This window comes from Macrotis lagotis, chromosome 2 (genome assembly GCF_037893015.1).
Source record: "Macrotis lagotis isolate mMagLag1 chromosome 2, bilby.v1.9.chrom.fasta, whole genome shotgun sequence".
NCBI lineage: Eukaryota > Metazoa > Chordata > Mammalia > Peramelemorphia > Peramelidae > Macrotis > Macrotis lagotis.
In genome coordinates, this window is record NC_133659.1 from 133,209,751 (window position 1) to 133,225,777 (window position 16,027).

General features: G+C 36.7%; 1 protein-coding gene across 1 annotated transcript in view; it reads left to right on the forward strand.

The window, feature by feature from the left end:
• The window catches only part of LOC141513221 (kinesin-like protein KIF28), a 58,916-nt gene extending 42,992 nt beyond the window's left edge, over positions 1-15,924 (forward strand). The window contains 10 exon segments of the mRNA XM_074222843.1: positions 3,745-3,889; positions 8,198-8,316; positions 9,419-9,526; positions 11,188-11,462; positions 13,473-13,607; positions 14,494-14,660; positions 14,887-14,990; positions 15,203-15,347; positions 15,612-15,905; positions 15,908-15,924. Coding sequence (XP_074078944.1) covers positions 3,745-3,889; positions 8,198-8,316; positions 9,419-9,526; positions 11,188-11,462; positions 13,473-13,607; positions 14,494-14,660; positions 14,887-14,990; positions 15,203-15,347; positions 15,612-15,905; positions 15,908-15,924 — 1,509 coding nt within the window.
• The last annotated feature ends 103 nt before the right edge of the window (positions 15,925-16,027 follow it).

Genomic DNA, 16,027 nt, shown 5'->3' on the forward strand with positions numbered 1-16,027 from the left:
AACCCAGGGGCTGTGAGCTCAATTATTTAAATAAAAGAAATCTTGTAATTTTATTCCCTACTAAAGAAAAATCCAAACATACTCCTATATTAGTGATAGAACATGGGAATCATGAGAATGAAAATAGTAGCAAGTCAATGAGTTGTGATGACCATCTCATGAAGGGTACACATTCAACCAATAAGTGCCAGAGTTGGGACTGAAACTTAAATTTTCTTGACCCAAGTTAAATCTTTACCCTTGCTATCAAACTAACCTACAAGGGTTTAATTTTGTAAAAGTATTTTAATCTATTAATTAATCTTGTAGTATTTAGTCAAGGACGGTCTTAACCACATGAGAATTAATTTTCTTCTTTTGAGATGTACAACATGAATTTTATAGGAACTATTAAAATGGAATGTGAGGATTACTTGCAATTTAAAGGAGGAAGAGGAGGAAGAATAGAATTTGGAACTCAAATCTTTTTTTAAAAATGTTGAGAATTTTTTTAATATGTAATTGGGGAAAAAATAAAATATTTTAAAAGGTGGAGTGAGGTATCAGTAGTCGGGGCATCCTTATTTGTAGACCTGATGTGAATGAGGTCTAAGTCTTTCCTTCATCTCCACTTATTTGAGAGCTGCATTCAGAATAAAAAATACAGTACACTAATATAAGTTAATTTGTAGTCTTACCTTAGGTTTAGCAAGCACTATGAAAAGTCATGTTACTTTTAACTTCTTAGAAAGTGGTGGAACACACTTCATCAACATGACAGGCAAAGGCATGAAATGTGAAAGCAAACATAAAACAACAAAGCGACAACAGTATAAAGTTAAGTGCATACTGACTTGTCTGCATTGTACAGACATAATTCATCCCATGAATCAATTGAAAATCCTCTGCGATATGTGCTATCTGTAATACTGCTTAAAAACACCAAAGAAAATTAATATCAAACAGATTATTAGTGAAGGAATGAAAAAATCTAATATGTATTCCATGCAAATTATTTCATTTTTTTTGTTCATGAAAATTAAAACCCACAGGCAGGCCATGTTTTGGACAGCCCTGTTGTAGAAGATGGGATTTTAGTTGGGGCTTGAAGGAAACCAGGAAAGCCAGAAGGGGGAAATGAGGAAAGAGCATTTTAAGTATAAAAGCAGTCAGAGAAAATTTCCAGAGGAACAATATGGTGTGTGGTGTTCATGGAAGCCAGCAACACTGGATCGGAGTATATGGCAGCAGTAAGACTGTTAAAAGTAGGAGGGGGGTTCAGTTATGAAGGACTTTGAGGATTTGCAACAGAGGATTTACATTCAATTCTGGTGGAAAGAAGAAGCCTCTGAAGTTTACTGAACTGGGCTGATATGATCATTCCTTTGTTTTAGGAAAAATTACTTTAATGGTTGGAGGATGGCCTGGAGTGGGGATTTAAGGTAGGCAGGGAGACCCACCAACAGAGGTATTGCAATAGTCCAAAGACAAGGTGATGAGGGCTGTGCCAAGGTGGGGACAATATCAGAGAAGAAAAGGGGGCATAGAAGAGACATTGCAAAGGTGAAATCAACAGGCCCTGGCCACAGCTTAGATATGGTGGGATGAGAGTTAAGACAGGAATCCAGGATGGTTCCTACCTACACTGTGAACCTGAGGGACAGGGAGGATGGTGTTGCCTTCTATAGTAATAGGGACAGTAGAGGGGAGATTGGTTTAGGGCAAAAGGTAATGGATTTGATTTGGGACATGTTGAGTTTCAGATGTCTACTAGACATTCAGTTCAAAGCTGTCTGAAACACAGTTGGAGATATGAGAATGGAGGTCAGCAGAGAAGGAACAGGATAGTTAGGGTATTTAATTTAATGTCTGTCCATTTTTTGAAGAAGACCACAATATTAAGGAGGTGATGCCATGACAAGCTCATGAATGGGGGGGGGGGGGTGCTGTGCTAAGTCATCAGCCTCACTTTCTCCTCTGGAGCCATCAGGGTCCAGTGATCAGATAGGAATCAGGACAACTGGAGATGACCCTGGATGTGAGGCTGTCAGGGTTATGTAATTTACCCAAGGTCATATAGCTAGTAAGTGGTAAATGTCTAAGGCCAATTTGAACTCCCATCTTCCTGAATCCAAAGCCAGTGCTCTATCCATTGCAACCCCTAGCTGCCCTGGATAGTTAGGTGCCACCAAGTGAAAAAGGGGAAGAAGAGAGGAGAGTCCTGAAGAAAATCCTCTGGTTAGAAGGTGTGATTTGGAGGGGGTCCAGCAAAGGAGACAGAGAATGAGTGGTTGGATAGATAATAGAACCAGGAGAGAGTGGTGTCCAAAAACCCAGAGAGAAGAGTATGGAGGAAGAAATAGAGAGCAAAAGGCTACAGAGAGGTCAAGGAGAATGAGGACAGAGAAAAGGTCATTAGGCTTGGCAATTAGGAAATCGGTACCTTTGAAAAGGAGTTTCCATGGTATTATAAGATTGAAACAGACACAGTGATGTAATAAGAGCCTTGGAGGAGGACTAGAGTTCTAGCTCTGCATTTTCTATCACTTCATTGTAGGACTCTCTATCACTTCATCTCCCTGGGTCTGTTTCCTCACTTGTAAAATTGGAAAGTTGGATTAGATGCTCTTGAAATTTCCAACTTAAAAATTTTGTGAAGCATCAGCTCCAAGATATATCTCTGAAGACAGTGTGAGGGTAGGAGATTCTAAAAAGTGCTTTGTAAAACTAAGTGCTGTACAAATGCAAGTTATTTTCAGAAGCACAGATTCTTCTGAGATTGTGGCAAACTTTTAAAAAAAATTTTCTTTATTTTTGAGTTTTACAATTTTCCCCCTAATCTTACTTCCCCCCCACCCCCCACAGAAGGCAATTTGTCAGTCTTTACATTGTTTCCATGGTATACACTGATTCAAATTGAATGTGATGAGAGAAATCATATCCTTAAAGAAGAAACATAAAACATAAGAGATATCAAGATCAGACAATAAGATAAGTTAATTTTTCTGAATGAAAGATAATAGTCCTTGGTCTTTGTTCAAACTCCACAGTTCTTTCTCTGGATACAGATAGTGTTCTCCATCACAGATATCTCCAAATTGTGCCTGATTGTTGCACTGATGGAATGAGCGAGTCCGTCAAGGTTGATCATCGCCCCCATGTTGCTGTTAGGGTGTACAGTGTTTTTCTGGTTCTGCTTATCTCATTCAGCATCAGTTCATGCAAATCCCTCCAGGCTTCCCTGAATTCCCATCTCTCCTGGTTTCTAATAGAACAATAGTGTTCCATGACATACATATACCAGTTTGCTAAGCCATTCCCCAATTGAAGGACATTTACTTGATTTCCAATTCTTTGCCTATGTGGCAAACTCTGAAAAAAGTGAGACCTGATCTACTGTGCCTTACTATCCTTAGTCATTATCCTTTTGGTTTGTGGGGAAATTGTTCTTATTTTCCTGTTCTTTTTAGCTCTAATACCAATTCTCTATCCATTAGGTTGTCTTTCACATGTGCAATGTGACCCTGGACAGATCACTTAAATGTTTCAGTTCTCAAGTCAATTCTTATGAGAATATAAATTACAAGAAAGGTACCAACTTGCATTGGTAAAGGGTGTTTCCCCATCTAGAAGTTCTCTATATCAATAAAATCAGGACTTATATCCCTATTTCTATTCCTTCCACTCCAAGTCTGGGAAGAATTACAGTGATATTTAATAACAGGAGGAATGTTGAGATCCTTTAATCCATTGTCTTTTCCTTAGGACCGAGTTATTTTGGGATCCAACAGTGCCTTCCTCTACATTGGATTTCCTTCTGAACGTAGCAATGATGATTTGGCCAGGTTTGATTATGACTTTTTTCAGTCTGAACTTGCAGCAGCAGAGGGAGTTAGTGTGGATAAACTTGGTAAGCATAATTCACTTTTTTTTTATGGTTTTCAATGCACTGTCTTGACTTGATTACCTAGGTTACAAGTGTCCTTATCTCTTTCCCAAAAATTGTCATCTCTGTTGTGTATCTCTCCTAGAATAGAGGTAGATTTGCATGCCATACATTCTACATACATAGGCTCTTTAGATTTCATGGGGTATATAAACTTGGATAGGGAAAATTACAACTTTATTTTCATTAACTTTTAGTTTCTTTGTAATTCTGTGTATATTTTATATATTTTTAAAAAATGATTCTGAGACATGGTACATAGCTGTGAGATTCCAACTTCTCTTTCTTTAGATGAGGAAACTAAGGCTCTGAAAAGTTAAGTCTAAGAACATCAGGATTTGAACATGTATTCTTACTTCAAATCCAATACTTTTTTAAAAATTTATTTTTATTGTACAAATTTTTTTTATAATTACTAAAATATTCTTGTTTTAAGAATAAACATAATACCCCCTTCTCCCAAAGAATATAGACCCTCATGAGAAATAAAGTAAAGAGAAAAAAAAATGTGTTTCAGTTTGTGTTCCAAAACCACCAGCTCTGTCTCAGGTGGATCATATTCTTTATAAGTCCATCATAAAAGCTACTTCCATATTTTTCCACTGTTGCCTTTACTGATCGCAACTCCTTCCATTCATACCTCCCCACTACCATATACTATAATTTCACTCTCCTTTCACTCTGTCCTTCTTCTAAAATGTGCTGTAGGGCAGCTGGGGCCACGAGGCCCTGAGCTCACATACCACCCCTAAGACCTAGCAACCACCTGGCCATGTGGTCCCGGACAGGTCACCCAATCCCAGCCCCCAAATCCAATACTTTTTATATATTACATTGTTGGTTGTCTCTCCTTCATAAAAGACAGGCACTATTAAGTTTGCCAGTAAAACTGTGGTACCCATGGACATGAGTAATAGAGATAAAGAAAATTCATAAATCATTCAATCATTCAAAGTAATTTCTTCCTACCTCCAAATGTTTTTCTTTGACAAAATAATCTGATTTATCTTTGCTTCTCTCTGGTCCTTCTGGGGTAATGAATAATAAAGTAGGCATATTTTATATTCCCCACCAACTACTTGCTACTTGCTGTTCCATGAACTTAGCATACCATCTTCCATAAGTGATACCTATCCTGCCATGACCTCCCTACTGATCCCTTCCTCCCTTCCTGTCTCATCTCACTTTAGAGGAATCCTTTGCTGATCCCCCCTCAGTTAGTACTCTGTCTTAGACTTATATTTACTTATCTCTTATCTCTTTAAATATTATGCCCCTCATCAGAATGTAAACTTTTTTGGGCAAAGACAGTTATTGGTTTTGTATATTGAGAAGCTACTCATTTCATTAAAACTAGGGCAGTATATGGTATATTGATCAGAAAATTACTATTAAACAGTAGACTACTTTAACACAGGACCTGTACTTTAGGCATCTTTGTCTCTCAGGGAGTACCTAGCAGAGAGTCTTTCACCTGGCAGGAACTCTTGGAATATATGAATGAATGAAGTCTTTTGGACACTAAATACTCGCTAAATCAAAATTCACTGATTTCTAGGAGTCAAAATGGCAGAGTAAGCAGTAAATCACCCTGACTTCCATATTCACTTCCAAACAACTATAAAATAGTATTCCAAAACAAATCCTGGAATAATAGAACCAGCAAAAAGATGGAGTGAAACAGTCTTCCAGTCCATGAAACTTGGTAGATTAGCAGGAAAAGTTGTCTCACTTAGATAAAATGGGAGTGCAATCCGGGACAAGAAGTGTCCAAGCAAACTAGCAGCAAGCCCTGCTTAGCAAACCAGTAGTAGATCTTGATCCCCAATGAGGTAGAACAGGCCAACACCAACACCAGGCCCCCACCCCCACCCCAGACCCCACATGGGGAGGTCTGGTCTGGAGGCTGCCTATTTGCCTGGGGCTAGCTGAAACTCACAGTGGTGGTCAGAGCTGGAGGCTGTCTGTTCCCCTGACTTTGCTGAGGCACATGAGAGTGTGGAATGTAGCCAAAGCAATACTTAAGAAAAATTAATTTCTCTAAATTCTCCTATCAACAAAAAAGGAAAAGAAGAGATCAAAGAACAAATTAAAAATTCCCAAATAAATACCAAATTGGAAATCTTGAAAGTCAAAGATGAGATTAATCAGTAAATCAAAAAGTAAAAAAGAAAGTTAAAAAAAATAAAACAAAACTGTTGAACTGATAAATCTAGAAATTGATTTTATGGAAAAAAGTAAGATAGAGAAGTCATTGGTTAATTTGATTAAAAGAATTAAGAAAGTCAAATATCTAGTATCAATAAATGAAGAGTAAAATCACCAAGAAAAAATTAAAGCAATAATTAGGAATTATTTTGCCCAAGGATATGTCAATAAATCTGATAATCTGAGTGGAATCAATGAATATTAAATTACCCAAATTAACAAATTAGGAAACAGAATATCTAAATAACCCCATTTTAGAAAAGGAAATTAAACAAACCATTAATGAACACCCTAACAAAAATTCCTCAAGGTGGATAGGTTTACAAGTTAATTCTACCAAACATTAAAAGACCATTAAATCTATACTAAATAAACTATTTGGAAAAATGGGCAGAGGAATACTCCAAAACTCCTTTTGAGACACAATTGGTGCTAAACCAGAAAGAGATAAACCATAAAGAAAATTATAGACCAATTTTACTAATGAATATTGATGCAGAAATTTTGAATAAAATATTAGTAAAGTTATTACAGCAATATGTCACAAGGATTATATGCTACATGGGATTTATACTAGGAATGCAGGATTGGTTCAATATTAGGAAAACTATCAACATAACTGACCCACATCCATAACAAAACCAATGGAAATCAAATAATTATCTCAGTAGGTGCTGAAAAAGCTTTTGACAAACTACAGTACCCAGAGAGGGTGCACTAGTTTAGAAAAAGAGGGGAAAGGTGGGGGTGGGGATAGGGGATGAACTTGGTTAACTGAATTTGTGAGAAGACTCCAAAAATAGAGAAGTGGTTAGAAAAGTGGGCAGACGAACTTCACTCATTTGTGATAGACAAAAGGAGGGTTGAACACATTTTGCTGTAGGAAATAAGTTGGGATGGAAGGAATAAATAAGAAGAAGGATAAAGCTGGGGAGGAAATCCATAAACAAAACAAACTCCCTATAAATGTAAAAAAGGAAAAGGGTTGAAAGAAAAGAATTAGAATCTAAGGGAGTTAAAAAAAAAAAAGAATCTAAGGGGCTACTGCTGCTTGCTTCCTAAACAACTGGCTGAACAAACTGTGGCAAATGAGTGAAATGAAATGTTATTAAGCCAGAAGAAATGACAAGTGTTCATAGAATCCTGTATTCTATAGGTTAAGGACAAGAATACTGTTTGACACTATGATGAAAACAACCAATTATATAGTATTTTACCTACCCTGACCTGAACAGAGGCTAATGTTTTTTGTTACAGGGATTTCCCCCTCCCACATTCTTTCTAGAGGATAATTGTTACTGGAAAGATGGGTGAATTAGTAATGACAAAAAAAGAGAGGGTCAAAAAGACATTGTTTGAATGCACTAGAGAGAAAAGGAGGACTTTCAGAAAGAAAAATAAGCAGGAAAGACTGAAAAAAGCAAATACTATGCAAGGGAAATTCATATTTTCATAAAGAAGCCTTTTAATGTTCTGTTTTATATTTGGAAAAGATCTTCTGTTGTTTAAGTTCAAAATAAAAAGTTTAAAAAAAGCTGATTTTGACTTTACAAATGTCTCAGGAAAATAATACTCTTGGTTCTATAAGAAATGACAACAGGCAGATTTCAGTATGAACTGATGCAAATGAAATGAGCGGAACCAGGAAAATATTGTATACACTATTATATGTGTGAGGATTAACTATGAATGACTCAGCTTTTCTCATCAACACAATGATCCAGAACAAATACAAAGGACTCAAAGGAAAATACTATCCACGTCCAGATAAAGGGCTGCAAAGGAACTCTGTATGTAGATCAAAGCATTTTTTCACTTTTTCATTTTTTTCCCTTTTGATGTTTCTTGTTTCACAACTGTGACTAATACATGATAGTACATGTATATCAAGTTGATGACCATTTTTTAAGAGGGAAGGGGGGGAAAAAAGGGAGAAAAATTTGAAACTCAAATCTTTTAAACATAAATGCTAAAAATTGTCCTGACATTTATTGGGAAAAAATAAACTGCTGTTGAAAAATTAAAATAATAAAGTTCACTTAATTTTCATTTGTCTCCTAAAAGGTGCTACAAATAATAAAGATGGTAAAGTTGATCCCAGTGTTCTGGCTGTATTCCAGGATTATATTAAATTGATACCCTTGGTTGCAGAAGCAAATCAAATGAGTGAAGAGCTGAAGAAGGTAACTTAACAATGCTGGTCCAGCCAGTGTCCCTTCACTTTCCCTCAAATACCCTGTACTTTTAATTTGGTTAGCCCTTTTTGGAGTGTGCCTTTTATTTATTACTCCTACCCATGACTGGAATGGGTTAGGTGTCACAGAGGGTAAAACAATATGGGCTTAGGAAGACCTAAATTCAAATCCTACCTTTTTAACTAACTGCCTGACCCTGGCCCAATCACTTAATCTTGATCAGCCAGGCTCCTCACATATAAAATAAGGCAGTTTTGAGTTCATTTGCCTCCAAGATCCCTTTCTGCCTCTAAATATGTATTTCTATGAGATACATGTAGATTTTTTTTTCTCTTCAAAAAGAAGACAACTCAAAACCACATGGACTGGTGTGAACTGAGCACAGAGCAGTATTTTAAATCTGAACAGACACCTCAAAAGATTGAAAATCTCAATTTCCATGAAGACTGGGTTATGGCTGCTGCCCTGGTAGAGGCATAGAATCTTCAGAGATTCAGTAGACTGAGACTGTGAATGATTCTGCTGTGGCTGATAGATAGCTTGAAGTTAAGTGGTCTGGCAGCAGTGAGGCCAAGAGACCCTAGGAGGCAGGGAGAGGCCACTATGCTGCCCATAAGGATGGGTGAAATGGCTCAGAGAAGGGGTGGGTCCAAATTTCCATAATGATCAGCAGTGGAATCAACCACTATGATTCCAGCCTGGATAAGATAGGAAATCCAAGCTCAAAAAGTAAAACTAGTGATGTTTTTAAAATAATATCCTAAAGTCATATATTTATAGCTGGAAGAGACCTTAGTATTCATTTAATAGAATGTCTCAAAGAAGAAACACAACTCCAGAAGTTGTTAAAGGTCATACGGCTAATGGGTATCCCTTACTGGGCTAACATGAATGATTTGCTACCAATTTGGGTTTGATCTGTTTATATGCAGTTCCTTTAATTCACTTGAATAGGAATAAAATGTCTAGGCCAACACACTGACAAAGTTCACTTCTTAGCTGCATGTGGAAAAGTTTAATATGATTGAGAATATAATCTTAAATCTGATGAACTTAGAAATAGACTTCTGAAAAGTGATTCTTTTTCCAGGGGCTTAAATTGGAGCTAAAAGTGAAGAATTTGGCATCATCTGATTCCAAAGGTTATGATTTGCAAAAGGAAGTGATAGTGAAGGTGACCAACAAAGAGACTCAGGAGGTGAGATTGGTTGCATGGGGAAAGTATGAACATTCATTTGTGGGTGATATACTTGAAAGAATAACAAGTTTAGGTAACAAAAAAAAGAAAAATTGAAAAAATCTACTCAAAAGGTAAAGGAATAGGGAAGCTAGGTGGCACAGTGAATGTTCTTGGAGTCAGGAGTACCTGAGTTCAAATGTGATCTCAGACACTTTATATTTATTAGCTGGGTGACCCTGGGCAAGGGTCACTTAACCTCTATTATATCACAAAAAATAAGCAAAAGGGTAAAAGAACCATGGCCTATTTAATAGACATACAGAACATTGGGACACATTTGGAAAATAAGCAAAAAGGACAACCATGAGTTTAAGCCAGAAATCAGAGGAAACCAATAAAGAAACTAGCTAGGCATTTTTCTCCACCTCTACAAACAAACAAACAAAACAATTCCCCCAAAAAATGTTTACCTGGGAGCAAATACTTTTTACCCAATTTCCTATTTTGTCAATTTGAAAGTTTGTAGGGATTCTTTTCAAATATGAGTTGGGCTAAATGATGATGAGACAGACCCCTTACCAGTTCTCTAATTCTGGGATTCTTTAACCCTGAACAAGTGTTTCAGTTTGCTCATTTAAAAAATGAGAGGGTTGGCCTCAAGGACTTCTAAGATTTCTTCCAGTCTAGAACTATGATTCTGATCCTTAGTGGAGAAAAGTTAGTCACATCCATAAATAGCTTTAATATATTTGGGGCCTTAGGAAACTACTTGTTTTCTCTTTCTAGGTGAATAGTCCTCTAGTCTTACTTTTAACTCTATCTCTGTTCTTTGGACCCTTTTCAGAATTTTTTTTTTAGTTGTAGAACCTCATACCAAACCTTCACACACATACAAAATAAGAAGAAAATCACGATGAAAGTAAGGACTGCAGTGATAATAAAAAAAAATGGTTAAGATTTAAAATGAAAAAATGGGCACAAATGATGGTCACAAGATACAAAGTTATAACACACAACTAAACTACTGAGCTCCTAAAGTTTCTGAACACTTTTTTCCAACTTGCAAATAGAATGTTGCAGCTCCCCAATAAATTTTCTGCTGCAGCAGTGCACTATCATCTTCAGGAAATTTTGCTCAAGTTCAGGACTGTTCCAAGGATTTGCTGAAATGGTCTGAGATTGAGATGGTCAACACTTGATATTTTTAATTTCCAGTGTGTTTTGGATGTGTTTCAAACTGTTGAGTAATTTCCAAGTGTGGTTGTGATTTCAGTTGTTTGGGTATCATGGGAATGACACAAAAATATGGTTCTGGAGGCTATGACCTTCCTTTGCTGATCACAGACTGCTCCAGAGCCTGGCCTGTCATTGCATCAGATGGGTGAAGAGACTAAGTTGAATCACAACACAGCATCCTTCCTACATAAGACCTTGTAGCAATAGACTGATTTTTGGAAACTCATAGTCCATTCCATTGTCATATATGACTCATTCAACTGAATTCAACAAATATTTACAAAGTATCATTGCTAAGAAAACTATGATCCACACAACTGAATGACTTAACATCTCTCCTAGTCCTAATTACCTGATGTGACATTCATTCAGTTAGAATAAAAATAGTTTGCTCCTAAGAGCAAAAAATAAAAAAATCATTAAAATATCCTTTCCATTTCCAGGTGTGGATATGGCCTAAAGCCAAGTTCATTAACAGGAAATACTTAATGGAGGAAATTTATCAGCACTTTCTGGATGGAGAAGACATCCGTGTAGCTCAAGAACAAGATCCATTCTGGGATCCTATTGAGGCCATTCATTTAGGATCTGCTCATGTCTGGCTCCAGTCTCTTGCTTATTGCATGAAACTTGAAGAACAGGCAGAACTTTTGAACTCTGAAGGTTTGGAGGAGGCTGTTGTACTCATCAACGTAATTCCATGTTCCAGCACAGGAGAGTATGTTTCTTCTTTGTCTTCTTTCCTTCTTCTGAAACTGATCTTATATTTAGAAAATTCATAGGAGGCAGTATGGTCTATTGGTAAAGATGCTAGACTTGGAGCCACATTTAATCATGTTTTAACTGAGCACGAGCTATGTTGTTCAGTCATTTTTTCAGTCAGGTCCAAACCTTTGTGACCCATTTGTGTCTTTTTAGGTAAAGATAATAAAATGACTTATTTCCTTCTCCAGCTTATTTTACAAGAAATGGAAGCAAACAAAGGTAAAGTGATCTGCCCCAGGCTCACACTACTAGTGTTTGAAGTCACTTTTGAACTCAGGGCTTCCAGACCCCAGGCCAAGCACTTCATCTACTATGACATCTAGCGGCCCCAAAGAAGCAAAAATATTTGTTATAAGCAACTTATTAGATGATTCTGGGTCTGTCCAGTAATGCTTATGACTGTATTTCCTTATCAACAGAGGAAACAATAGGATTGTATATATTTACCAACTTGACATTTTTGGTGGAAAGGTCAGCGAGGACTGCAATATTTTCTTATCAGAGGCAGCCCAAAATGCTCACATGAATCCAAGATGTTATTGTTATGGTATTCCTTTATTTCTGCACAACAAAAGGCCAGTTCTTCAAATTAAAAAAGTGGTCACATGATCTTAAAATTTCACCAGTGATTCTGGCTCTGTATTATCCAAGAGCTGTAGCAATCTATCAGCAGTATTCTAGGAAACTAAAAATTGAACTCCTTCAGTCCCAAAGCTAGATTTTAAAATAACAAGCAAGCATGATTCTTTTTGTTTGTTTTACAAGACAGGGTTAAATGATTAGCCCAAGGTCATATAGCTAAATAAGTATTAAGGGTCTGAGGCTGGATTTGAACTCTGTTCCTCCCGATTCCAGGGCTAGTGCTCTATGTACTGTACTACTTTAGCTGCTCCAAACATGATACTAACATCTAACACAGATACATTTATATGCTTAAATATCCGTGGACCCATTATTTTTGCTAAAAGTACACAGCACAGCTTATCTTTTGTCATCCTATATATTCCATTTAAAAAAATGAATTGTAGATCTTTCCAATGTGCTTAAGACCTACCTCTGGCACATTAAGTATCTTGGGGATACCAATGTAACAGTTCACCAAACCAACTGCTTTCCATCAATCCAACTCTGTTTCTAGTGATACTTATGTTTGATGCCTCTGGCTATCTTTAGTAACCTGTTTTGTTCTACTAAATAAAGTCAGTTAAGTGATCTGGTTCAGTTGTCTCCAGAGTGGAGGCCCAATATCCTGCTAAGGCCATTGTGTGACCAGTGGATGATTGATGTGCCCACCATTTCTATGAGAGCCAGTTATGAGGGCTTCCTGTGGGATATATGTCTACACAAGCTTTCATTCAACATAGCCCGTTAAGGGGTGGCTAGGTGGCACAGTGGATAAAGCACCAGCCCTGGAGTCAGGAGTACCTGGGTTCAAATCTGATCTCAGACACTTAATAATTACCTAGCTGTGTGGCCTTGGGCAAGCCACTTAACCCCATTTGCCTTGCAAAAACCTAAAAAACAAAAAAAAATAGCCCTTAAGCTCAAAGCCATTATAACTGAATAATGTATGCAACTGCACCAGCAACTGTGCATGCAAAATTCACATCTTGATCAAGACCCACTCCCCAATATCATCTTGTAGCTTTAGCAGGCACCCCTCAGAAGGTTCTGTACACATGGATAGTGCATTTTTTTTAAATGGGCACTTATTTTTGGAAAAGTAAAAAATAAAATGCAAACTCAACAAATGTTAAAAAATTGTTTTTACATGTAATTAGGGAGAAAATTTACATTTATTATATGACAGGCACTGTGTACTAGGCTGAGCGAAGACAGGGATCAAAAAGTTTGGAAACTGGTGGTGAGATTCTGATGACTAGCTTTCTCAGCCATTACCCTAGGCCTGGTGGGAGTGCCTCACGGCGACAGTGAGCAATGCATGGCCCTTCCTGTTTCACAGGGCCTACGGTGAGGAGGATGTGGTTATCGACCCTTTGGAGCTGCTTGGCAAGAGGATTGATTTCCAGATTCAGATTATACAGTGTCTCGGTGTGAAATGGCTCAAGGAAGATGCAAGAAGGGGCATACAAATTGGGTACTGTCCTGGTTCCTGGCAACTATGTTCTTTGTTAACCCCATAGCCTAATATAAGGTCACTCCAATTTTCAATTTTATTTTCTCTAGCTTTTTCTTCAACTGCCTAAAACATTCATATACACATACATATACATACAACATCCACATTATATCATATGTAATTTAACAGTTGATCCTCCACATTTTAGGTTCAGTAAGAATCTCTCCTAAATATCACCAAGATATTTATGTGGCATAGAAAACTAGCTGGCAATGGTATACTAGTATTATTTTGAAAAATATGATAAAGCCTATTTATCCATTTTTCAGTATCATCTAATATACACAGTAGTAAATTTTTCTAACGAACTAAAAGAGAACATTAACATCTAACACATGGGACACATTTTATTTGCTTTAATATCCCTAGACTTATTCATTATATATCATAAAATGTCAGGACTTAAAAACATCAACCTAGCAGGAAAAGTAACATTTTAAGTTCATGTAGGAGGCAAACAGGAGATTTCTTCAAGTGATACATAACAAGTTTCAATGCATCCTTTAAAATTTTTTTTTTTATTTATTAAAGCAATGGGGTTAAATAACTTGCTCAAGGTCACACAGCTAGGCAATTATTAAGTGTCTTGAGACCGGATTTGAACTCAGGTCCTCCTGACTCCAGGACTAGTGCTCTATCCAACTGTACCACCTAGCTGCCCCTCAATGAATCCTTAATGAGATTATGGTAGCAACTTCTAGTTGCTTCTGAAATGTTCCAGTGGGCAATCTCATGAGGACATATTTTAGAGTATATATGGCTATAAATCTTGAAAAGTGGTACTGTTCTTATTCATGAAAATGTTTCTATAGCCTTTATGTCTATTCTGGTTTCTTTTTTTCAGCTACAAAGTCTATGATCTTCCAATCACTTTGTACACAAAGCCTGTTTGGAAAAATGTGAATGCCAAAATTGAAGAGACAGTCCATTTTGTGACCTTAAATGCATCTCATGAATTCTTGGATTACTTACAGAAAAATGCCCTAATTGTTGACTTATGGGGCCTTCAAGGTATCTTTAAAATTTTTCTTTTGGGGAGAATTGTCTTTAGATGACAAATTTATGTACCCATTAGTAGTAAAAGAAATACATAGGACTTAATCTATAGCCAATTCCTTGCTCCTAATCCAGAATGTTTTTAAGCATAGGATCAGTAGTAGTCCATTCTATTGAGCTAAGAAAGGAAACTTTTTTATAATTGTGTGGCACTCTTTTTTATAATTGTGTCCTACTACAGAAGGCTGTGCTGAATTAAACTGTACTCAGAAAGACCTTATCACATGGGAAGGCAACATTTTAGTAGACAATATGAAAACAATATCAATTCAGGAGGCCAACCAGGTAAGTACATTCAAATGACCATATATTAAATAGAAAAGGATTACACCCATTTTCAGTTATATATTGTTGTTTTTTTAACTTAATCAGTGGGACTTCCATTTGCCCCTACTTCTTCAAAATGACTTTTTTTTATATTATGCTGAAATAATCTCTAGAAAAGATAGCTAGACGATTTAAGAAATAAATTATCACATGCTGGAATTACTTTACAGGTTACATCAAACCAAATGGCAGAACTTTATTTGAAGTTACTGAAATTAGAACAAGAAATAGAACTGCTCAGAAACATTAACAGAGCCCTAAGAGAAGAGAATGTGCTTCTCAAGGATTCACTAAAGGGATGTGGTACCAAACAAGGTCAGTAATGCACTTAAACTTTGATTATGTTAAAATATTAATTACAGGTTTCCAATTAGAATGGCTTTTGTTTAACTAAAAGTCATGGAAGGACAGTCCATTTACTACTTTACAGAGTAATTCTTCAATATTATTGAAATTTTTCACCTAACAGGTTGGCAAAAGTTCATTTTTCCTTTTTCTACAATTATTTTAGGTAGACATGCCTATATATTGGATTGGATTGAGTAACCATGAAAACACAACACCCCCCCTCTCTTTCAGATCATAAACCACCCAATGTATCCAGGATATCCACACAGTCAGCATCATTCAGAAACACTCCCCACATGTACACTCCTCGGACTAGCTATGATGCTGACTTTGCCAAAGCTCTCAAGAGTTTCTATCAAAGTATGAACACACTGAGAGGACAGTTTCTCAAGCTAAGACATTATCGGCCTCCTGTAAGTAACCTGCTACTTAGATTTTCTATGAATAAATGGATTTTCTTTCCAATATATTTAGTGGCATCCTGGAAGGCATCAGTCACTAAACTTCTGCCTATTCAAAATGTGAAAATAACTTCTGTAGGTAACAGGAGAAACAAGATACAGAATATGGTCCTAAAATGAGCTCTGTGTGACAAAGCCTCCTAAGGTATTACATTACCCCCCCCCAAAAAAAAGACATTCAGTAAG